Genomic DNA, 24,458 nt, shown 5'->3' with positions numbered 1-24,458 from the left:
GGACCTGGTTTCAAATCAGCCTGAAGCTATGTGCTTACTGAGATCACTCCCTCTGGAAAACACTTGGCACCCCCTCAACAATTAGAAGCTACCAAAGCTGATCAAGAATAAATAAGACTACTCTGACCATAATGAAGGTACAAGAGACAACTAAGAACTAGGGCAAGGTTGAAAGATAAGTTTCCCTTCCTACACAAGCCTCCCCTTCAAGACTGGGAGAGGCAGCTGTTTTGCATAATACACAGAAACAAACAGAGAGTTGAGCAAAATTAGAAAACAAAGGAATATGTTCCAAGTAAAAGAACAAGACAAAATCTCAGGGGAAAAGAAAAAAAAAAAAACACAAACCTTTAATAAAACAGAGATAAGTAATCTGTCTGATAAAGAGGTCAAAGTAATAGAAGCTCGCTAAACTCAGAAGGGTGGATGCACACAGTGAGAATTTCAACAAAGAGACAGAAGATATAAGAAAGTACCAAACAGAAGTCACAGAGCTAAAGAATATAATAACTGAAATGAAAAATAAACTAGAGGGGTTCAACAGAAGACAAAACAGAAGAAAAAATGAACAACCTGGAGGACAGGGCAATGGACCTCCCCAAATAGAGCTGCAAAAAAAAAAGCTTTTTGAAAAGTGAAGATATCTTGGGGTGCCTGGGTGGCTTAGTAGGTTAAGTGTAGGCCTCCGGCTCAGGTCATGGTCTCAGGATCCTGGGATCAAGCCCCCAATCAGGCTCTCTGCTCAGCAGAAATTCTGCTTCTCCCTCTGTCTACTGCTCCCCCCCAACTGTTCTCTCTATCTCTCTAATAAATAAACAATTTTTTTTAAAAAGTAAAGCTACCTTAAGAGAATAATAAATAAAATCTTTAAAAAAAAAAAAAAGTGAAGATATCTTAAGAGACACCATTAAGCAGAATAACATTCACATGATAAATGTCCCAGAAGGAGAAGAGAAAGGGACAGAAAACTTACTAGGAGAAATAATGGCTGAAAACTTCCCTCATCTGGGGAAGGAAAGTCTCAGGGAAGGAAAGAGACATCCATATTCAGGAAGCAAAGAGAGTTCCAGATAAGATGAGCTAAAAGATGTCCACACCAAAACACATTATAATTAAAATGTCAAAAATTAAAGAATCTTGAAAGCTGCAAGAGAAAAACAACTTGTTATATACAAAGGGGTCACCATAAAACTAACAACTAATTTTTCAGTAGAAACTATGCAGGCCAGAAGAAATTGGCATGATATAGTCAAAGGGCTAAAAGTAAAAGACTTTCAACCAAGAATATCCTAACCATCAAGACTATCATTTAGAATTGAAGGAGAGATAAAGAGTTTTTCAGACAAGCAAAACCTAAAGAAGCTCATCACCACCACACTGGTCTTATAAGAAATGCTAAAGAGACTTTTTTTAAGCAGAAAAGAAGACATTGACAAGAAAACATATTAAAATAAAAATGTCACTGGTAAAGGTGAATATAAAGTAAAGGTATGAACCACATATAAAGACAGAATTAGGGTTGAAAGAAAAAAGTAGTAAAAATTAACATAGCTATAATAATTAGTCAAGGGTTACACAAAATAAAAAGATGTAAAATACAACATCAAAAACATAAAATATGTGAGGGGAAGTAAAAATGTAGAGGTTTTAAAATGTATTCATATTCAAGCTGCAATTAACTTAAGATAGCATATAAATAAATGATATGTAATACCAACTTATTACACATAGGCTGCTCTTTGTGAACTTCATGTTTAAAAAACAAACAAAACAAAACAAAAAACCTCACAAAGCGAAAACCTACACAAAAGATCATCAGAAAGGAATATAATAAGCATAATACAAAAAAAAAAAGTCATCAAACCACAAAGGAAGAGAACAGCAAAAGAAGGAAGGAAGAGAGAGGAACTATAAATAAATGTAAATGGACTAGAATCTCCAATCAAATGACACAGAGCAAAAACAAAACAAAACAAACAAAAAAGACTCATCTACATATTGCCTATAAGAGACTCACTTCAGATCTAAGGACGCACATAGACCAAAAGTGAAGGGACAGAAAAAGATATTCCCTGAAATAGAAAGGTAGAGAAAGCTTGTGCAGCTTTACCTGTGTCAGACAAAATAGACTTTAAAACAAAGACTGTGATAAGAGACAAGGGCATCCCATAATGATAAAAAGGTCAATCCAATGAGGGGATTTAGTTGTAAACATTGATACATCTAATACAGGAGGACCTAAATATATAAAGCAAATATTAACAGACCTAAAGGGAGAAATTCACAGCAATACAATAATGTAGGGGACTTTAATACTCCACTTACATCAATGAATAGATCATCCAAAGAGAAAATCAACAGGGAAACACTATACTAGATGGACTTAATAGTCTTATATAGAACATTCCATCCAAAAGCAGTAAAATATACATTCATCTCAAGTGCACATGGAACATTCCCTAGGATAGAGCACATGTTAGACCATGAACAAATGTCCATAAATTGAAGAAAACTGAAATCATATGAAGCATCTTTTCCAACTACAATGGTATAAATGAGAAGTCAATTACATGAAAACTGAAGAAATCACAGATATGTAGGGGCTAAACAACATGCTACTGAAAAACTAATGAGTCAATGAAGAAACCACAAGGAAAATTCAAAGAAAATACCTGAGACAGATGGAAATGGAAATAATCCAAAATTGATGGGATGCGGCAAGAGCAGTTCTAACAAGGAAATTTATAGCCATACAGACCTACCTCCTGAAACAAGAAAAACTCAAACAATCTAGATTTATACCTAAAGGAACTAAAAAAAGAAGAACAAACTAAACCCAAAGTTAGTAGAGGGAAGGAAATCATAAAGAGCAGAGCAAAAATAAATGAAATAGAGACTTAGGAAAAAAAAAAACAATAGAAAGGATCAATGAAACTAAGACCTGGTTCTTTGAAAAGATAAACAAAGCAGACAATCTTTTAGTTAGACTCACCAAGAAAAAAAGAGAGAAGGCTCAAATAAATACAATGAAGTGAAAGAGGAGAAATTACAACAGATACCACAGAAATATGAAGGAAAGATCGTAAGAGACTAATATGGACAATTACATACCAACAACTAGATAATATAGAATATATGATAAACTCCCAGAAATATACAATCTTCCAAGACTGAATCATGAAGAAAGAGAAGATCTAAACAGACTAATTACCAGTAAGGAAGTTCAATCAGTAATCAATATTACCCAAGCACCCCAATCTGTCATTTTTTTGATGAGTTTCAAGTAAGATGCAGACATTAGGACCCTTCACCTGTAAACACTTCAGTGTGTGTATCATTAACTAGAGTTTAATATTTGCTTACTGCTTTCCTTTTTTGAGATAAAGTTTGCAAACAGAGAAATTAACAAATCTCAAGCTTATGTATGCTGAGTTTGAACAAATACATACACACCAGGGAACTGAAACCTCTTCAAGATACAGAGCATTGTCATCACCCCCAGAAAGTTCCCTCATGCCCTTTGTCCCCTTCACCCCACAGACAACCGCTGATCTAATGTTTTTCACCATAGATGATTTTGTCTATTCCAGAATTTCCCGTAAATGGAATCCTCCAGCATGCGCTCTTCTGTGCTTGGCTTCCTTGGCTCAGCACAACGCTTCTGCAATTCACTAACGCTATAGTGTGTTATTAGTAGTTCATTTCTTGTTTTTTTGCTAGTAACATTCCATTATGTGCATATTATCACAAGCTGTTTATCCATTCTCCTGTTCACTGCAATGAATATTTTGATAAAGGAAAGGATTCTTTAATGATTTTCTAATTGGGATGCTTCTGCTTTTCTGTTAAGAATTCTCTCATCATTTAAAGCAATCTGGGTCTGAGTCATGCTTTTAGGAGCCCTGTCTCTGACATCAGAAGGCTGTGGGTTCCGATTTACTAACAAGGTGATCTCTCGCCAGTCACCTTGCCACCCACACTGTGCCTTGTTTTTCCCAATGCTGGGCATGAAAATATCTAAAGGATGTGAGAGCTTATCTGGATGAGAGTAGCTAGTTCATTCCTTGTAACAATGTAACAATAAGTAACAGGTGCCTGCTCTGTTCTGACTCTGCTAAGCCAGCAGGAAACAAAAGGAGGCAGGTCTTCAGGAGGCTTTCACACCATGGGTTACACAGACACCAGACAGCTAGCTGCACAGTTAATGATTTAATTGTCATTCTTACCAGCGCTGCAAGGGGAGAAGAGGCAGCTGGGGGGAGCCTGTAACAGGGTTACCCGAGGGTAGAAAGGGGAGCCAGGGCTAAGTAGGCAAAGGAAGGGGAAGCCTTCCAGGCAGAAGGAGCCACAGAGCTGCAGGCTCTTTGGAGGGATGGAGCAGCGCATATTGGGAGAACTGGAGAAGGCTGTGTCAGAGGAGAGCACAGGCAGGTATGGGAGGTGGAGGAGAAGCCAGAAGGGCCAGGGATGAGGGGAGGCTGGCCAGACTGGGTTTTGTAGACAGTGTTCAGAGCTCAGAGCCCTAGGCAGTGAGGACAGGCTGGACTGGATCCTTCACATGAGACTGTTAGCTGGGCGCTGTCTGCTTTGTTCACTGTTATAGCCCCAGTGCTCACAACAATGTCTGGATGGATTTGGGGAAGGGAGGGAGGGAGGGAGAGTGGGAGGCTTGATTTGAAGCCAAGGTTTGGGATTTGTGTCTGACACAGGTCGCTGGCTGCAGTGCAGAGACTAAGTGGTAGGAAGCTGGCAATGTGCATGCATTTGCTGGCGGGCCATTAACAAAAGAGCACGGGCTGGATGGCTGTAGCCACAGAAATGTATTTTCTCACACGTCTGTAGATGGGAAGTCTGAGAGCAGGGTACCATCAGGGTGGCTTTCTGGAGAGATCTCTCCTCCTGGCTTGTAGGTGGCCAGCCTCTCAGTGTCCTTACACGGCTTTCCACCGTTCCTGCCCAGAGAGATCTCTGTATCTGTTCTTACAAGGATGTTAGTCCTATCAGATTAGCGCCCCACCCTTGTGACTTCACCTAACTTTATCTCAAGAGAGTCCCTGGTCTCCCAAAGCAATCACCTCTGGGGTCAGAGCTAAGATACAGGAGTTCGGGGGTGGGGCCACAGTTGGATCCACAACAGGATCATCGCAGGGAAACCGGGTAGGAGGTTAGGGAAGAAATGCTGATGGCTGGGGTTAGGTATTGGCATTGAGCCGAAAAGTCTGCCAGCATCGGTGGTGGACTTTCACAGGGAGGGAGGAGTTGGAAGTGTCCAGGAGAACACGGAGGTTTCTGCAGTGAGTGTTAGTGAATTGAATGGTGGCCCCCGAAAAGATCTGTCCCTGTCCTAACCCCTGGAAACTATGAATGTGACCTTATTTAGAAAAAGGGTCTTTCCAGATCTCCAGGTGAGATCATCCCAGATTACCCAGGGGGGGGCCATACATCCAACAAGCCAGTCCATCTGTCTCTATATAAGGGAAAGAAGAATGAAGACAGGGACCAAAGAAGGCGCTGTGAAGGGACAGACAGTCATGTGACCACAAGGAGCCCCCCCCCCCCCCCAAAAGCTGAAAGAGGCAAGAAAGGAGTCTCCCCAGAGCCTTCAGAGGGGAGTGCATCCCTGCTGTCACCTTAATTTTGGACTTCTGGTCTCCAGACGGTGGGAGAATACATTTCTGTATTCTCCAGTTTGGTGTTAACCACTAAGGCAACCCTTGGCAGCTAATCCTAAAGAGTAACTGAGTCTCGGGTGAAGAGATCACCTGGGAGAGTGGGGCCTATAGGATGGGAGGAAGGGTTTAGATGTGGAAACGGTTGCTCTGTGGTGACTATAGGGTGTGAAGGACATCCAAGGGCAGGAGCCGGGCTCATTGTGAATTCTCAACATCTCACCGCTAGTATCATTATTATCTACTTTCACTGTGCCCTGGTGTTCGAAGAAGTGATTTCTCCCCTTGGACATATCTGATCTGCCCGGAATCTCGGAGTGGCAAACAATCTGAGTTTCTGCCAGGACACGGCGGAGCTCGGGTCTTCCCCCGCAACACTCCCCTTTGGACACCAATATTTCCGGGTATAAAGTTCTGTTTGTACCTCTTTGCCTTGGGCTGAGCCCAGCTCCGCACCCCCCAAGAAAGTCTAGGGCACAACCAGGCAGGCGGAGCCAATGGAAACAGCCGGCCTGCCCAGCCCTCCTCCCCTTCTTCCTCCCACAGAGCAGCCGCCAAGCCCTGTGGACTCCATTGGTAGCAGGAGTCCGCCATCTTGTGGACACCCACCGTCCTAACAGCCTGGTCCTAAATCAGGTCAGGATGAGAGAGAAGGGGGCTCCAAAGTCCCTACACTTTTCTCACCTCCAAGTACAGCTTCATGGAACCAGGCTCCAAAGGCCAAGGGTTTGGGTGGAACCATCTTTCTGGTCTTTAAAAGAGCTAAGATGCAAGCACAACGGCATCGAAGCAAGCCATGAAGGACTGTCCCTTTGGCATCTGGTGGGTCTGCAGGCTCTCCTTTAGGCCCCCGGCTCTCCAGTTAATGGGGCAGTAGCGGCTGTTTGGTGGTAGAGAGAAAGTGATGGGCCTACTCACCTCTCCGCTTTCACAAACCTACAGGAGGCCTCCTTATGGCCCTGGAGAAGTCCGATTCTGAGTCACAGGTCAGACAAGCTGGGGTCTTTCTCAAGGACTGTACTTAAGAGCTAGCGCGTGTCTCACTGTCTTCATCCATTAAATGGGGATCATAACATACTTGCCTGATTGATGTGTTGTTGGTGTGAAATGAGTTCCTCTACTACACACGTGCTTAGAATATTGCCTAACCCTGCAGGCTCAGTACATGTTAACTATCACCGTCCACACACACACACACACACACACCCCAAACCCAATCTTCCGGCAACTTCCTGGATGATGGCTACAAGGTCAAAACTAAGTCATGCTTTAAAGCAACAAGAGTAAAGTGTAAGGAGAAGCAGGAGAAGCCGGGTTCCACCTGAAGAGGCACTGTCCCATGCCTTCTCCACCGGCACTCACCCTTCCCCCTCCAGGAAGTTTCTCGAAGCCCTTGGATAAAACCTGATCCCCCTTGTTGCAGACATCCCCATGGTGGTCCACATTTACCCACAGTTCCCTGCTGGGGTCACATGCCTGTGTATGTGATTACTGTTAGGTCTTCCCATGCCACAGGGCAAGGACCATGTCTGTCCTGTGCATAGTCACAACCTTGGTTATCAGCAGTGTCTGACACGTAGGAAGTCTTGAATAAATATTTAGTGACTGGGATGGGGAGCAGAGTGATGCACAGAAATACATGTGGAGGGTACACTGAGCTGTACGTATTTCCCCTCTGGAGGTATAAGGAGACATCCAGGATTTCGAGGAACACTATTTGAGCCTAGCATCTTTCATTGTCAATCAGGACGAATAAGCCTTAAGGCTTTCACAACATGGTCTGAGTTTTGCTAGCACTAGAAACCAAGTCCTTTATGGAGACCAGATGGGTTTTGCAAAAGCAAATCAGTCCTCATCACAGTGAGATGCATGTCTGATTTCAGAGAGCCTGGGAGGGAGCAGTCTTTATAGCTGGGAATAGGATCCTTCCCTTGTCCTATTCTAACCCCACCCCCTGCCAACAACAGCAGATTCCTGACACAGACTCGGCAGACTGGAGGCAAGGGTGGACATCCAGCGTGGTGGATAGAGAAGGGTGGATGGGACAGTCTCTGGCACAGGACAGGGCTCCTGTTCCCTGTCATCTCAGTCCCCAAACACGTCATCCAGGGAGCATCACCAACACCCACATTTAGAACACTCTGCAGAGCGAGGGTCCCCTCACTGATGAGGATCCGGCCGCAGACCCTGTCTCTCCCACTCCATCCCACTCCAGAGTGGCTGACCCCGCTGGCAGGACTGATGAGGGGGACGGCTACAAGGTCAGCGAGTCTAGACAAGAGAACGGCACTGTCGGGATCACACCTGAGCACTCAGAAACCAACCGATGGTTGGCGCCGCACGTCATCTCCTTCTCTACTCTGTAGGCCGGGTGGGTGTGAGGCCGTTCTCTCTGGATCTAGAGCTCTAGAACCACAGCAAGGGGAGGAACGGAGCTTGTGAATCGCCTCTCAGTCCACACCAGCCCCCACAAGGATGGCTTGACAGGGAAGTGTGAGCGTCCACGGCCAGGGGAGCAAACCACCTCTCTGGCCTAGGCTGGGATGGGCTGTGCCTGCCCTTGCCCCCCGGCGGACAGGACTCTGTGGATTTCCACAGCTGCCAATTCCCCTCTGCTGATACTCTTCTTTTAGATTTGTTCTAGCCCTCCCCAGCTCTCCCTCGCTCCCGTGGCCCTGGAAGTGGGTTTACCAGTGTCTGCTTGGTCCCTTAGCGGTGAATTTATAACCTCACTTGCAGAGAACAAGCAAGCCCCTCTATTTGCAAGTCCTCTGAGGACAGATCCCTGTCTGCTGCCCAGTACCCTTCACTAGACACTGGGGGCTCTCGCTGATCTCACGATGCTGTCACTGACCTGGTAGCTGGGGGCCAGCCCAGCAAGATGAAGGCCTTTGGAGCCCCTTCCGCAGAAGCCAGCGGAATAGGCCCCTGCAGAGGTGTTACATGGCAATTTAAAAGGAAGATGAAGTAACTTGCTCATGGGAGAGCTCTCTGGGAGATCGCATTCATTTAGACTTGTTTCTCATTACTTTTCAGACCAGGCCTTCTCTTCCTATCTTTGCAAAATTGGACTAAAGGATTTCAAGCATCAGCTTAACTACTGAATCATGATTTTGCAAGTCGTTGTTTGGTGTCACGGGGGACAAAAACCCAACTCACACAGGTTTATACGTAAAAGCAGGACTTCATTGGCTGACAAAACTGAAAGGTGGAGAGGCCGTTCGCAGCAACCCACGAGGATGGTTCTGGAACCTCAAGGGATGGCATCAGGTACCCACCCGCCGCCTTCATCTCGGAGCTCAGATTCTTCTATGTCAGTGTACCCTCATGAAAGGCTTGCTCCTGGTAGCGTCAGCCCATAAGCCATTAGCCCATCATAATCAGCAGAAAAAGAAAGCCCTTCACTAATAGTCTAGCTAGGGTTACCAGTCTTTGCAAAAACTGGGAACAGGCTTACACTAAAAAAGTATTCCCTGTTGATCCAAAATGCAAATTCTGTACTTTGTCTGGCAACCTCAGTCCAGCACAGGTCCCAGGACCTGTTTGAACCACCTGGCCAGTTGGAACCACATACCATCCCAGACCCCAGTCACTGTGGTCAGGAGGATGGGTTACGCCAAGCAGCAGACCAGGGTCACCTCCTTATCTTTCGAAAGGGGGCAGCATAGTCAGTCCTCTGAGTATCCACGCCCCAATAGCAAGAGGTGGGTCCCTTCCCAAATAACTGGGATGCCAACCCTAGAAGAAGGGGAATGAAGCCGGTACAAGTGAAAAGAACCCATGTCCACACAGTGATCCGGAAGGTCCCAGACAACAGTGAAAAGTAAAAAACTCCACAGTGGCTTTATGGCACACCATTTTCACACCATTCCTTCCTTGCCACGCACACTCCTGTCTGGTTGGCCGAGCAGGTATTAGAATCCCTCCCTGCATGAGTTTGCTACAGCTGCCGTGACAATGCACCACAGACTGGTGAGCCTAAACAACAGACAGCTATCTTCAGACTATAATTCTGGAGGCGGAAAGTCCACGGTCAAGGTGTCAACAGGGCGGGTTTCTTCCAAGGCCTCCCTCTTGGCCTTGCGGATGGCCATCTTCTCTCCGTGTCTTCACGTGGTCCTTCTGCTGTGTGTGTTGTGTGTCTGTCCTAATCTCCACTTCTTAGAAGGACGCGGGTCATATCAGATTAGGACCCACCCTAATGGCCTCATTTTAACTTAATTACTTCTTTGAAGACCCTCGCTCCCAGTGAAAGATCAAATAAAATGGAGTCACTTATGTCAAGGGGTTTTATAAAGGGAGCCAGGAGACCATTAAGGAGGTGGGCCTTACACTCATCCTCACTGGGTAGAACTTTGGCACTGGGCCAGACCACAGATATCCCAAGGACTCTGCGTGAACACCTGCAGCGGGCTACAGTAACAGACTTTTGCTTAGTGATAGCCTTGGCAACCAATTACATCTCGCCAACATTTGCTTTCCGCCACCAACGCCAATCCGAATTCTTTGTAAATGACCTATGCAGGCATTCCCCTTTGTCTTTAGGAACCCAACTCCTGTTCTCTCGTGGGACACAATTTGGGCTGCTACCCAAACCTGTGCCCCCCAAATTGCAATTAGGGTCAAGACTTCAACATGGGAATTGGCATGGGGATGCTACCTTCTCCTTCATTTATTATTATTTTTTCCACGTAAGGAATAGGGCAGTGAGGGTGGTCACGACTTGTCCCCAGTTCCAGGGCTGACTGAGCAGTGGAACTCACTAAGGAGCCATGTCTTCTGACTGGCCTTTTTCCCCAACATGTAGCCAGTCCTCCACCGGCTGCTTGATCCCTCCCAGAAAAACACTGGGCAAATCCACCCTCCTGGGCTTGGCACTCAGCACAGGGCCAGGCGCCCAGCAGGTGATGTTCTTGAAATAAGCATTCCTTAGGAGGACTGAAACAGGAAAAAAAAAAAAAATCCTTAAAGCATTTTAGGAGATTTAGCTAAAAGGAGAGGAGGACAGGAGCACGTGCTCATGATTTGAAGTGATAAAGACTCCTTAGAACAGCAAAAATGATGAGGCCTATGGATGTGTAAATGAGCCTGGGGAAGACTAATCAGAGGATAAATTACAAAACAAAACAAAACAAAAAAAGACCGTAAAACAAGTACCAGGGAGAACAGTGAATATTTCAGCGTCTTTTAGTTCATAAGAAATTCATGAGCAATATGTGTGGAAATTTTGTTGCTTTTGGTAGTGAGAAAGAATTGTAAATATGTATAATATGTAAATACCTTTTATAATAAAAGCCCATGAAGATAAATGAGGCTGTCTGCGGAAAAGCTGTGAGCTGTGTAAGATGCCAGAATTAACCGTCATCGCTAAGAAATTACCATAATGCTTACCGGGCACTGAAAGTTCTTCCCGCTCTGGAAAGATATGCATAAACACTAATCAGAAAATGTGCACAGATCCAGCGCCTCTTTCTTTCTCCACCCCGCTCCCGCTCTCCATCTCTTTTTTTTTTTTTTTTCCCAAGTGAGGAAGGCAGCTTTGGTGACGAGGCAGCAGAGATGGACCTATAGGGTTCAAGTATGACCTCCTTCCGCCACCCATGACCTGCACTGAAAGTGGACCCTAACCACCTCCAAGACGACCTCAAACTTTCTGACTGTGTTCTCTTTTCCAGCTTATCTCTCAACTGGGGCAAAAGACCCTGCGGGCAAAGCACTCCTGATGGGAACCGGACCTCCACTTCCAACAGTAAGGATTTCCCGCAGCGTGCAAGACCCCGCCCATGACTGACCCCAAGATAATGACCCACCCGACCTGCACGCCCACCTGCACCGCCAGCAGAGCTCACACACGCATCCCTGTCCCTCATTTTCCTCATGTAAATCTGGAAGTATTTTCAGCGCTCTGGAGACAGTCTTTGAGCAGCCGTCTGCGGTCTTCCATGGTGTCCACCTCCCTGAAATAAATTCCTTTTTTGTTTCCCCACCACTCCTCTCCCTGCCTTCAGAGTTTGACAGTGGAGCAGTGACCAGATCTGGTCTGTTTGGGGCCCGCGGAGCCAGGTGCTCTGCGCCTCTGCGGCACTGCGATCTTGGCCAAGTCATCCAACCCCTCTGGGACCTGCTTCCCTCATCTGTGAAATGGGGACACCACGCCTTCCTTCCTCACGTTTTGGGGAGAACCTAATGGTAGAACTAGTAAGGCTCTAGTAGTGCCACCTCCTTACCCGGCGAGCGGCAGCCAGCGGCCACTCAGCACCTAGGGACCAGAGAAACCGGCGCAGGACAGGTAGGTCCCAGGGGAAGCAAAGAGCTCTGCGGGTGGGCCCAGTCCCCGCCCAGGCACCCGCCCCTAGGCCACGCCCCGCTCAGCGCCTTGTCCCGCCCAATCCACCCGCCTCCAAGCCATCGCCACGCCCTGTCCCCGCCCCCACGCCCGGCTTTGCGCCGACGCCACACCCTGCGCCAAGTCCCACCCCGAGCTGGCGGAGCCCATGGCGCCTACGACTGGCCGCTGGGTCCCGGTCCTGTGGCGGGCCTGCAACTGGCTCATGGCCGTGTTCTTTGCGCTGGCGGCCTTGGTGCAGGTCAGCGCCCCAGCCCCGGGAGGCGGGAGGCGGGAGGCGGGCGAGCGGCTCCGCGGGCTCTGCAGGACGCCGGACTAAGAGCTCCGCCCCCGGCCTGGTGCGCGGTGTAGACTAACGGGGCGGGCCGTGTACACCGAGGACGGAGATTGGGGGTTACGCCCCGGGACCCCCACCCAGTCCCCCCCCCCCGCCGAGAGGCAGGCATGTCCACGTGACAGCCTGACCCCTCTGCCATGCCACGTGCTGGGAGCCAGAGGAGCCTGGGATGGGGACCCGGCGTGGTTCCCGGCGAAGGCAAGAAGCAGAAAGAACCCGCTGTGGCGCCCGGACCCTCTCCGGTCTGCTCTGGGACCCCCTTCGTAGGAGCTGTCCTTGTTCCTTAAGACTGGAGGCCCTTACTGTACTCCAGTCAGCCTGTGCGGTTCTGTGCACGGTCGTGTGTGCGCTCAGCCAGAGCCCCCTCAACCGCTGCGACCTGCCAGACTAGGTCTTAGTCCCATTTTGTACCCTCGCTGCCTAGTGCAGCGTCTGGCACAAAACACATCACTGCGGTGGTTCCCAGAGCAGGCCAAAGGGAGGGCAGGAGCACCACAGAATGACTGCTAATGCCGCATGTTTTGGCATTCCAGGTCAATGATCCCGATGCAGAACTGTGGATGGTGAGTATAAGCTGCTTTCCAACGTTTCCAGGAAATGCGCAATGACACAAAACACGGTTTTCTCTATTTGTTCCGCCTCCCTGCCTTATGTACATAAAAACTTAGAAACCAGGTCATTTCCCTAAAATATCAGGGGAGAGGAATCAGAGTGGTGGGTAAGGTAAGGAGTGTGAGCATTCAGAACTTTCCAGAGACATTAGGGGCCTTTCAGCAGTACTCCCTTTGAATAAAAATGGGCCAACCAAGGACACTTTTCTGAAGACACACAGTAGACCTCCCAAGGTCAACTGAGCCCTTCCTCATGAGTTTCTACCCAGAAACTCCAACAAACGTTCGACCATAAAAATGGCAGGCTTAGGGTGTGCGGTTCTTGTAATTCAGTGAGTTATGTTTATAAAAAGTAATTAAAGCCCATAAAATCTACAGATTACATTTAACCAATGTTCTTGGTTGAGCTATTTGGAAAAGAGGGAGATCATTCCACACATTTTCTGAAATGTGTGGATTTTGTCTGGTTTCTTTCAAAACAGATACATAAGACTGCAGTATCACCAATGAGATGATTTTCGGCTTTGGAATAATATTGACTATACAGATTAGCAACAAATGAAAGCATTTGGATCTGTAATGTAAAGTTCTGGTCAGTGTTTTTGGTGCAGTAGAACTCATTGTGACATTGCTTCTTGTCCGGACTCACATGCCCTTGCACTGAATCAAATTGCCTATTCCTCAGCACTCTGGTCTATATCCTGAGTTCCAAATATTATTTCACTGCAGACAAGTCTCCAATACCCAGCTTAATGTTGAATTTCCAACACTGACTTCTCGAACACGCCAAGGTCCTACAGCATCTTTCCCTCCTAAACCGCCACCTCCTCCTGACTCAGTCATTTCTGTCAACAGCAGAATCATCCCCAGGGTCATCCTCACTCCAGACCACAAGCATCTCTAACATCTCTCAGTTTCTTATCACCACCTTAGAGATCCTTTTAAAGAATAAAATGAAGAACAAAGCAATCCAGCAAAACCCAGTCTAGGTCTAGCTACTTATCTGTGAGGTTTGCGTGTATTTGACCTCCCACTCCATGCTCAGGTGTCACAGCACGAATAATAATAGACACTGTGTCCCCACAGACATCCTCCCTCCTCGCCAGTTTAACCCTCTGTCACCTCCCACATGGACTCCTGTAGTAGCTTCCTAATTCTTGGAGCTGCCTCTTTCCAGAATGGTCTTGGAAGCCCAATCTACCTATAATACTGTGTCTTGCCCCTAGAATTCCTGTATGTCATACCCACACTTTGAAGTCTGTCTCAAATGCTCTGTCCCTCAAAAAAATCCCTCTACCTCTGTACCATAGGTTCCAACCGTCCTTCCTTTGAACTTTTTAATGCTAACACATTCTGCTGTGTATTCGATTTGGTTCTGCACACACCAGCTCCTGGGAGAACAGGGACCACTTCTTCTTGGTGGTCCTCAGGCAACCTAACATTGAGCCTCCCTAGGACAGCCCTTCTGTATTGACTCTTGAATGAAAGCATGCACAGATGAGCCAGTAGAATGTAACGGGGCTTGGGGACTTGAGCCATGCCTGGCTCATTTTCATGTCCCCTACTTCCATCTTGCTCATGAAGGATGCCTGTATCAGGATGCATATGGGAGCAAATAACAGAAAATATGACTAGCATCAGGTTAGAACAGAGTATCTCACTTAACAAGAAGTCCAGAGACAGCTGCTTAATGCTGACGACATCATCAAAGACTTGGGCTTCCTGGGTTTCTTCTCTGCCACCTCCAGTGTGTGAGTGATATATCCCCTCATGTCTACAGAATGGCTGCTGCAGCTCCATACATCATGCCCAGACAAGAGCATCCCAAGTAGGAAGGAACAAGACAGGAGCAAAACAGTTTTTCCTCCTGAGCTTTCTCCCCCTTTTATCAGGGAGGAAATGTTACCCAAAAAGCCCTTCAGACAGTGTGTGCATACCAATATGGTTTATGGTCTAGGACCCATCCTGCTTGGTCAGTGTCTGCATATTGGCTGTTAAAATGTTCTGAGTATCAGCCTTGCCCCTGTAAGACTTATTACATTTCATGGCTGGAGCATGATCACCCCTAGCTGAAGACACTGGGAAAAAATATTGGCTTTTTCAGTTTTATAATGGCAGGTGGACAAAGGAGAGAGACATTAAGAATGAATGCCATGGCGGGGGTGCCTGCCTGCCTCAGTGGGTAGAGCCTGTGACTCTTGATCTCAGGGTGTGAGTCTGAGCCCCAGGTTGGGTGTAGAGATGACTTAATAAAGTCTTGGGATGCCTGGTGGCTTAGTCAGTTAAGCGTCTGCCTTAGGCCCCCAAATCATGAACCCAGGATCCTGGGATCGATCCCCCCATCAGGCTCCTTGCTCAGCAGGGAACCTGCTTGTCCCTTGTCCACACTGCCTGTCATTCCCCCTGCTTGTGCATACCTTCTCTCACACTTGCGCTCTCTCTCACAAATAAAATCTTAAAAATTAAAACAAAATTTTTACAAATAAAACAACAACAGCAAAACAAATGCCATTGTACTCAAGAACTATATAGTGAATGAAATATTGTAAAATGATACTCTGGGTTTAAAAAAAATACACCAACATAAAAATAAAAGATCATTATAAGTGGGTTCTACTGAGTTCATTATTGAGTATGCTGTGTATTATTTTACTTTATATACTAGAAACCATTATTTTCAGTCTCTTGGTCCTCAAAAAAAATTTATCTTATTTGAGATAGAGAAAAGCATTTAGGGATTAACATGGCACAACTCCCGTGAGAAACCACTGTTTAGTTCAAAGGGTTATTTTGTTCATGTGGTTATAACAAAAGATATAAGAAAGTCTCAGATCCCTTAATCTGTTAATGACAGATATCTGATACATTTGAGTACACACTTTTAAAAATCTCTGCCAAACCTTTCTTATAGAGAGCACAGTTAAATGTTGTATGGTGTGTGTGTAACTTCTCTCTCTCTCTCTCTCTCTTTCTCTCTCTCCCTCCTCTTTCTCAGTGGCTAGTCATGTAGGTTTTCATTAGGAGAAAACTACCCCCTTCCTGCTCCAGCTGTGGCCCTCAGAACAACCACAGCAGCGCCCCCTGGGAGCTTGTTAGAAAAGCAGAATTTGGGCCATACCCCAGACCTCTAGAATCAGATCTACATTGTGCGGGTATAGCTCAGTGGAAGAGCATTTGACTGCAGATCTACATTTTAACAAGGTTTCCAGGCGATTCATATACACACTGAACTTTGGGAAGCCCTTGTCTTACCCCTCAGTAGCATGAACGCCTTCCTGTGAGAGATGACCAGACTTAGCAAATGTCAGTCCTGGCCCTCATTAGGGCTGGAGCAGGAAAGATGGACACAGTGTCTGTAATCCAGAAGCCCTCTCTCCCCGGGATCCAGACAGACATGTTGCTGGGGTGAAAACCAATCACTTAACGTGTGCAGCTCTGACAATTCCCAAATAAGGGAAGACGTCAGATGTGCGTGTCACTGTGGATACAGTGAAGCGGCTGCATTTCTTGGAAACCCACCACGTCTCCTACTCTGTTTGCTCTCGACCCACAACACGCTCGCCATAGCAGATCTGGCTGGAGCCCATCTGCCGAGCATGAGGCTTGAAAATGGCCTCCACAGGGCCCGTCTTCCCAACTCCAAAACAGCTTGTTGGCAGTTCCAGAATGAAGAGCCCAATCTAGCCTAATGCAGACACTGTCGTTCAGTGAGTCTGGGGTCTCACCATCTTTCTGTGCTTCCTAGATCCCTCTGCACACCCCCCAGATCAGGCATACTTCTAACCCCTGTCATCTCCCTCTTTGCTAATAGGTGGTGTACATGATACCCGCGCTGCTGAGCCTGCTTGTGGGACTTAATCCTCTTGTCACGGGTATGGACCCTGGATTCTGCACGGACACCGAGCAAATCCGATTTCTGACAATAAGGACAGAGTCCCGGGAGAAAAACAGGGCCCTCCAGGTCTCCTCATTGCTGATACCAATAAGGACTAATTCTATATTTAGATCACCCTCACCCATCTTCAGGCAAACTTCACAAGGACCTGTCACACCAAGACAGCCTTTTTAGCAGCTCAGAACCCAAGATCACTTGTGCTGGAGTGGAGCAGGGGTTCTGCAGTGTAGCCCATGAGAGAGAAGGGCTCCAATCACCACACTGATCTCTCACGCTAAGGGAAAATCAGCAGCAGAGCGCAGACCGTGTGTCTCTCTAGTCAGTGGCCATCAGTGTCCAGTACCACTCCCAGGGACTACCTTCTTATTCTGAATCCATTCAATACGTTCATATATGGCCTGCTATTTACTTAGGGAAGCGGTTTATAATGTCCATACAAATGTCTAGGTTTTTCATTCGTCCCTTTTGCTCTCCTAACCTCCCTCTGTACCGTCATAGTATATACAGTGATTTACTGCATGCTTTTGCGTGTGTTTCCCCTGCGAGGCTGTAAGCCTCTTAAAAGGGGGTCCATGTCTAGCCCATCTTTGCCCAAGCCTCGCTGAAATACAGCCAGGAAGATGGTAGGTACTTAATGCTTGTTGAACGTAAATGAACGGCTATAAGAGGCTTTATCACATATTTTCCTGCTCCTTGGAATAAATATATATATCTCCATCCATCCATCCATCCCAGGTGGGTATACAGGTTAAAAAAAAAAAATTGCTTAAAATAGCTGGTTTGTACTACCTACAGGCTGCCTACCTCAACACAAGGCGAAACATAGTGGCTTTGATTTTAACAGCCCTAGAAACTCTCAACAAACCTTAAGTTGGACAGTTTTATACCATAAAATGGTATCTTATAACCAAAAAAAGTACATTTTACATTGTGTGCTAATATTTTCTTATTACTAGGGACTGTCAGTCCTGACGGGTTACTCTCCGCTGTCAGGAAAAGAGCACCCTGGCCAGTGGGGCTGTCAGAGTTCTCAGGGCCTTAGAGGAAAGACCGGTGGTTCCCAGCTGTGTGGGGAAAACTCCTGTCCCCCGGATGCACGAGCTTAGTTCGGGCTTCGTCAGTTGCAGGCAAGGAAAAAACTCAAACGGGCTGTGAGCTACAAAGGAGATGTACTGGGACACTTGAGGGAGAAAGTCAGCGGTGCTGGCTTCACACGCGGCTGGTGGCTCAGAACTTGAACTTCCCTGCACCTCGCAGCCCCGCCATGTGCCGCTCTGACTTCAGCCCCGGGCCCCTAGATGGTAGCCCGGCAGCTCCAAGTTCACTTCTTTGTGACACTCCATCCAACAGAAGATAGAACCTGCTCCCTAGATGGCTAAGCAAACGTCTCAGAACTGAGCTGTGGGCCCTGATTTTCATCTGCTCATTCGGAGCCAGATCACGCTTGCTACAGGAATGAAATGCATTGGCTGATCAAGCTAAGGTTCAAAGGTCTGGGACATGTGGCCTGGGTGTGTGGGAAGGGTGGATCCCCAAAGAAAATAAAAGGTAGTCGTCACAGAGAGGGGACACGTTGGGCAACCAAAACACTAAACATTCACCTAGGTTTATTGCTACTGCTTTAACCTCTGTGATGTCCCTCAACACAAAACTTAAAGAAACCTAGCTTTTTTTTAAGGACGCTCCACACCCAGCATAGGGCTTGAACTCATGACCCAGAGATCAAGAGTCACATGCTCTGCTGAGCCAGCCAGACGCCACCCCAGCTTTTTCTGAAGGTTTACCTGAAAGCAGACTATGGCAGAGCAGGTACAAAGAGATCGTTTTTCTCTGGAATGTGATTCCAGGATTAACAGCTCCAGAATCTCTGTTTTTAGGCAATTTTATTTGGAAGAGTGTCTCCACAATACACATATTCTTTTGTATCGCGTGGGCTGTCGGCTTGGCGGGCTACCTCTGGCTTCACTCCCAACAGAGCATCTTGCATGAGGAAGAAGGCAGGTGAGCCGTGACTTTTGCTCCTTGGAAGGGGTGGGGTAGAAGGGAGAAATCCATTCCTCTGTAACCCCTTATCTGCACCACGATGACTCAGCTCCCCCAACTACACCATGAGGAGCAGGGGAGGTATTACCTCCTTGATAAGCTGAAGAAGCAGGAAGTGAACCAGGATTCACACCCAGCACCGTGTACCACATTCCGCAACCACAGTCAGAGGCAGTCAGCATGCACGTTACATTACTGTCTGGCAATTGACCTTCACTCCCTTAACAATGAACGAGCAAGGACACCATACAGTAATACTCCGTCCAGTCTCATGAGGTGAAAGCTCTGTCAGCACTCTGATTTAGTTGTGGTTCCGGCCAAAATCTCTACAAGTGTGATCAGCCAAATCAGAGGTCAGTATGTTAAGTCCACCTCTGTCAGCCTTGCCCTGCTATGTCCCACGTCATCTCCTCCCTTTGTCAAGGCCATGTGTTTCTATTTCATCACCTCTTCCTTTGCTCCCTGCCATCTTTGACTCCCTGGCCTCACGCATAGCCCCTTGTCCTTCCTGCCCATCCTACTGCTAACACTGAGATCTAGAGACGTGGAAGGTAATCAGCCCTGGTGAAGTGTTACTTTGTTACAGGCCCTAATCCTTGGGAAACTGGAGAGCAAATCAGGTTGGGTCTGCCCATGGGACCGTCAACCCAATGGGCTAAATTACCTCTACCACCTTGAGGCCCACAAGTTAAAATGGTACCAGGGCCAAACAGGACTTTTCTACTCTGTGTAAAAGGTGTGTGCTTTTAACACACACTCCTAGAAGCATAGACCTACCCCAAAATTATTAGCCTGACTCATCTTACAAATCATTCCTCTCCCCTAAGATGTGACCCCGTCTTTTGCAGCAGGCGTTCCATTATTTATGGATCTGAGCTCATCCTGACCAACAGAGAACACTCTAAAACAATGTAAAATTGATGCCTGATAAATCTGGGATAGTTTTCTTGGTTGTATTATACTCCTCCCAGTGACCTGAAATAAGTGATTTATTTGTGTTTTCATTTTGTTGGTTTTTTGTTGTTGTTCACTTAGAAGTTGGGGGAAAAGGATGGCGTTCACATCTGTCTCATAAGATGAAACTTATTTTCATATAAGCCTTTAAAGTATCTGAAAAAAAAAAGGTAATTTTTGAGTCATAGCCAGACTTGAGAATATTCTGTAGATACTGTGTATCTTGAGGGAAGTCTTCCAATAATCAGCAGAAGCTAGTGGTCATGGAGAGAATGGGAGGATAGGCATCTCACTCATAGCTACTTCAAAAATCTGAAATGTGTGCTATTTTACAGGGAGCTGTTTGGTCTGCTGATTATCACAGTATGGATGGGCCTGTGTCACAGTTCATCAAAGTAAGCTTTCAACTTATTAGCTAAAATCAGATGTCTTCAAGGTTGGTCAGATCAGACAGGCAAGTCAAAGATAGCCTAACTGGAGAATTATACCTAATATTTAAGGGAAGAATAATGCCAGCCTTTAACAAACACCTCCAGAGAACAGAAAAAGAAGAAACACTTTATAACTCATGTTATAAAAACAGAATAATCTTGATACCAAGACTTGACAGGAACATTTTAAAAGGGGGAGGGAAAGCAAAGAAATTATGAGGCAGTCTCACTTATGACTACAGATTGAAAAATCCTAAACAAAGCATTAGGGAATCAAATCCAGCAATATATAACCCAACCACCAAGTTGGGGTTTATTCTAGGAACACAGTTTAACATTCAAAAACCAACCAGTGTTTTCTACCATATTAACAGAAAATAATAAACTATCAGGAATAAACTAACAGGAAAAAATAAATTATCTTCTCAATCTATTCAGAAAGAGCATTTGGTAAGATTCATTATCTGTTCATAAGAGCTGTTAGCAGGTGTAGAAAGGAACTGAACCTGGGACATGGTGTCAGCACCAAAGCTTGAGACTCAGTGGTGAGCAGCTGAAAACTTTCCTTCTGAGATCAGGATCAGGAAAGGGTTAGCCCCCACTGCCACTTCTGCTCAACAGTGCTCTAGCTAGGATCGTAGCCAGTCCAATAAGGCAAAAAAAAAGAAATAAGAGGCACAACAATGGGAAAAGAAACATGTTCATTATCCACGGCTGACATGATTGCATATGCCAAAAAATCAAACAGGGTCTAAAAAGTTACAGAGCGAGTGAATTTAGCATGATTGCCACACACCGGGTGAATGTACCGAAACCAGCCGCATTTTTATCAACAAGTAACAAAAGGATAAAAACAAAAAGTTAACCAGAAATAATAACATCAAGAAATCAACTCCCTAGAAGTAAACTTAGCAATGGGTAAAATCTCTATAAATAAGACTGCAAGACATTGTGGGAGAAATTAAAGAAGATCTGAGTAAGTGAAAGGATAAACCTGTAAAAGGTTTAAAAATAAACCGGTAAAAGGATAAACTAATAAAAGACTAGACTCTAGGAACAGGTCCACACACAAGCAGACCCTTGACTCAGGACAGAGGAAACAGGGCAGGTACAGCAAAGAAAGGCAGACCTCCGAACACCGTGCTGGATCGATGGAAGCCCACACAGACGAACTTCCCTAGCTCACTTTCATAAACGTCAGTTCCAGGAACTCTAAAGTGAGATGCAGAATGGGAAGGCTTTTAGAGAAGATAACCCCAAATCTCCAAGACCTTGGGCAGGAAAAGCTTTCTTAAACACGAAACAGAAATCATTAGGAAAAGATCAATTTTTTTTTTTTTTTTAAAGATTCCAGTTATTTATTTGACAGACAGAGATCACAAGCAGGCAGAGAGGCAGGCGGAGAGAGAGGAGGAAGCAGGCTCCCCGCCGAGCAGAGAGCCCAACGCGGGGCTCGATCCCAGGACCCCGGGATCACGACCCGAGCCGAAGGCAGCGGCCCAACCCACTGAGCCACCCAGGCGCCCCGAGGAAAAGATCAATTTTAACACTGGCCAATCAATCAGTGACTTCAGTTCCTCAAAAGACATCATTATGCGAGTGGGAAAAGCTATTTACAACACCTCCAAACAACAAAGATTTGCACTAAGAATGAAGATCTCCTGAGGGTGCCTGGGTGGCTCCGTCGATGGATTTTTATTGATAATAATTCCTGTGTGTCTTTATAGGAATCCGGTTGGTGGAAGAATTCAGTTAGCTACTGCCATGGTAATCGCTCTCCTCCCATTCATCTCTTGGATCTACATCTACATAAACAAGGAGATGAGGTCCTCCTGGCCAGTTCACTGCAAGACAGTAATTTAAATGAAGTCAAGAATTCTCCTCTTCAAATGAGTATTGTTAATCAATTGTTTATAGACATGGTTGTAAAGGACCAATTTCCTAGGAGTTTATTTCAGGTAATTTGAGTGAATATTAGAAGGGATTAAAAAAAATTCCCAAGAACTTTTCAAGGATGCCTGCGACACAGCACGGGGATTGCATGGGACTGGGAAGAGACGGGGTCTGACATTCAGTCATGTCAGTATAGCAGAAAAGGCAGAACAAAGTTTCAGAAATAAAAATTCTAACTCAGCTTATCACTATCTAAATGACCTGGGCAAATATGGGAACCTCCTGGTGGATGTCTTTGTCTGTAAGACAGGATTAATGCCAGATCTCCTACTCACTTGTGCAGTTGCAAGGATTAAACTGGAGAATATGAGAGCACTCCCAAAATACCAAGTGCTTATAAGGGGCAACCACTGATTAAAACAGAGCAAAGTGGGGTTTAGGTGATAGGATAGACACAGAGGTTCAAGAAAGGGCTATACCCCTGCACTGAACTCACTATATGGGACCAGCGCCATGCCACAAACTAAATGAGGATGTGAAATGAACGAGCGTGTCTTAGAAAGAAAGGAGGGGGTAGGTAGAATAAAGGAATTTGGGACCAAAAGGAAAGAGGGAATATAAACTACATTGTAAATGAAAAATAAGACCGAAATCTATACATTTTTTTTGAAATGAGTGCCAAAGGTAACCCAGGGGAGAAGACCATGTTGGAGCTGTACTCTCCAAAGTCGTAAACGGCAGGACCACAACCATGATGCACGCGCACACACACACACACACACACACACACACACAACATGGGAACATCACTATGGTGCTTACATATGACATGAGAACATTACGTGATAACATCACCGTAACATGTTGCACTGAGCACCTGAAATGTGGCCAGATTAAGGAAGTAAAATCTTCCTTTTTTCATTTTAATTTTAAAACATGTCAATTCAATTATTAGAAAACTTATAAATGTGTTTGGAACACTGAAGTGTGTTTGGAACTGGACATGCGAATCTACTTCTTTAACTGCAAGTTTTATACCTCAGTATAGATCAAGTATTTCCAATGAGAATGTAGTATCAGTGGATGGCTTATTAAGTATAAAATAGATCCTGCATTTTAACAACATTGTACAAAAATAATGTAAAATATTCTGATGTTGATTATATGCTGAAATGGTATTTTCATATATTTGACTTTAATATAAAATATATCATTAAAATTATTATGTTTCTATTTACTTTATAAAATGTGACTGCTTTTAAATTACTTCTGCGGCTCATGTCATATTTTTGTTGGACGGTGATTGTTTTATGTCTGCTAGCATCCACGTCTGGAGTCAAGATTCCATCCCATGAGATTTAGGAAATATTTCACTCAAAAACTATGACTACCAACCATATATCGGGAGAGTGGAAATAAGTTAGGCCATTTGTCTATTTTTATAGCCTTTAATACGATATTAAGTATTCTATAAACATTTGCTAAAGGAGGTATGTATGGTTTTTATTTGTTTTACACAATAGCCACTGGACAGGCAAAGTTCTCTATTAAGGTTTAGATGAGGGAAAAGGAAAGAAAAATTTAGTGGATATTAAAGCAAGTAATGTGAAATTTATTTTAAGGGTCAGTCAAGTACAGATAAAAGACCCTGTGTTCCAGGGAACATTTAGCTTCCATGATACGGTTTGTACATCTATTTTAATGTAACTACTAAAATCACCCGTGAAAAAAAACGGATTCACTTGCAAATTCTACTAGGATCTACCTATCCTCCAAGGAATGCGTGATTCTGTGCTTAAAAGACAGAAATGTTCCAATTTTAAAAAAAGGAAAAAAGGGATGTTCAAAATATACTTTCATCTGCACCTCTGGAATCACACTATGAATTCTGTGATTCTATTCTACACAATCCCTTTGCTACGTCGCAAGCACTGCCTCCTGAAAGGGGTCTCTGTTGCACAGATTGTTGCACACTCCAGCTCCCAACTGAATTCTGGTAACCTCGAGGTCTCTGTTATTTATCCACGCCTCTGCCTTGCCACCAGTCTCTCTTCTTCCCTCTGGCACTCCTCTCCGTCAGCCTCTCCTTATCGGCTGCTGGGCCTGCGACACAGATCTAATCACAGCTTCGCCCGCAGAAACGATGGCTCCTTGCTGTCTGACAAGCCCAGTCCTAACTGTGGGCTCATCATTCAAGGCTCTTTACCACACAGGCCTGCTTCTCGCCACAACCGCAGGCCCCTTTCCGTGATTCTTCAGAGTTAGCTGTCACCCCTAAA

The 24,458-nt window shown here is 45.5% G+C and overlaps 1 protein-coding gene across 1 annotated transcript; it reads left to right on the top strand.

The window, feature by feature from the left end:
• Positions 1-12,151: 12,151 nt before the first annotated feature.
• On the top strand, positions 12,152-22,789 carry LOC111161138 (transmembrane protein 220). Its single transcript, XM_022524653.1, has 6 exons — positions 12,152-12,256; positions 12,886-12,915; positions 16,775-16,835; positions 18,736-18,859; positions 20,191-20,250; positions 22,014-22,789. The coding sequence occupies exons 1-6, from the start codon at positions 12,164-12,166 to the stop codon at positions 22,147-22,149; spliced, it is 504 nt and encodes a 167-aa protein (XP_022380361.1). The 5' UTR covers positions 12,152-12,163; the 3' UTR covers positions 22,150-22,789.
• The last annotated feature ends 1,669 nt before the right edge of the window (positions 22,790-24,458 follow it).

This window comes from Enhydra lutris, unplaced genomic scaffold (genome assembly GCF_002288905.1).
Source record: "Enhydra lutris kenyoni isolate GAN:26980312 unplaced genomic scaffold, ASM228890v2 scaffoldscaffold82, whole genome shotgun sequence".
Classification (NCBI taxonomy): domain Eukaryota; kingdom Metazoa; phylum Chordata; class Mammalia; order Carnivora; family Mustelidae; genus Enhydra; species Enhydra lutris.
Note: the sequence above shows the minus strand (reverse complement) of the source record. Positions and strands in the feature narration are given on the sequence as shown.

Excerpts from the sequence above, each read along its gene's own strand:
- LOC111161138 (XM_022524653.1), top strand. The coding sequence starts at position 12,164 with ATGGCGCCTACGACTGGCCGCTGGGTCCCGGTCCTGTGGCGGGCCTGC. Across the intron at positions 12,257-12,885 it reads CGCTGGCGGCCTTGGTGCAG|GTCAATGATCCCGATGCAGA; the intron begins GTCAGCGCCCCA and ends TTGGCATTCCAG. Across the intron at positions 12,916-16,774 it reads CCGATGCAGAACTGTGGATG|GTGGTGTACATGATACCCGC; the intron begins GTGAGTATAAGC and ends CTTTGCTAATAG.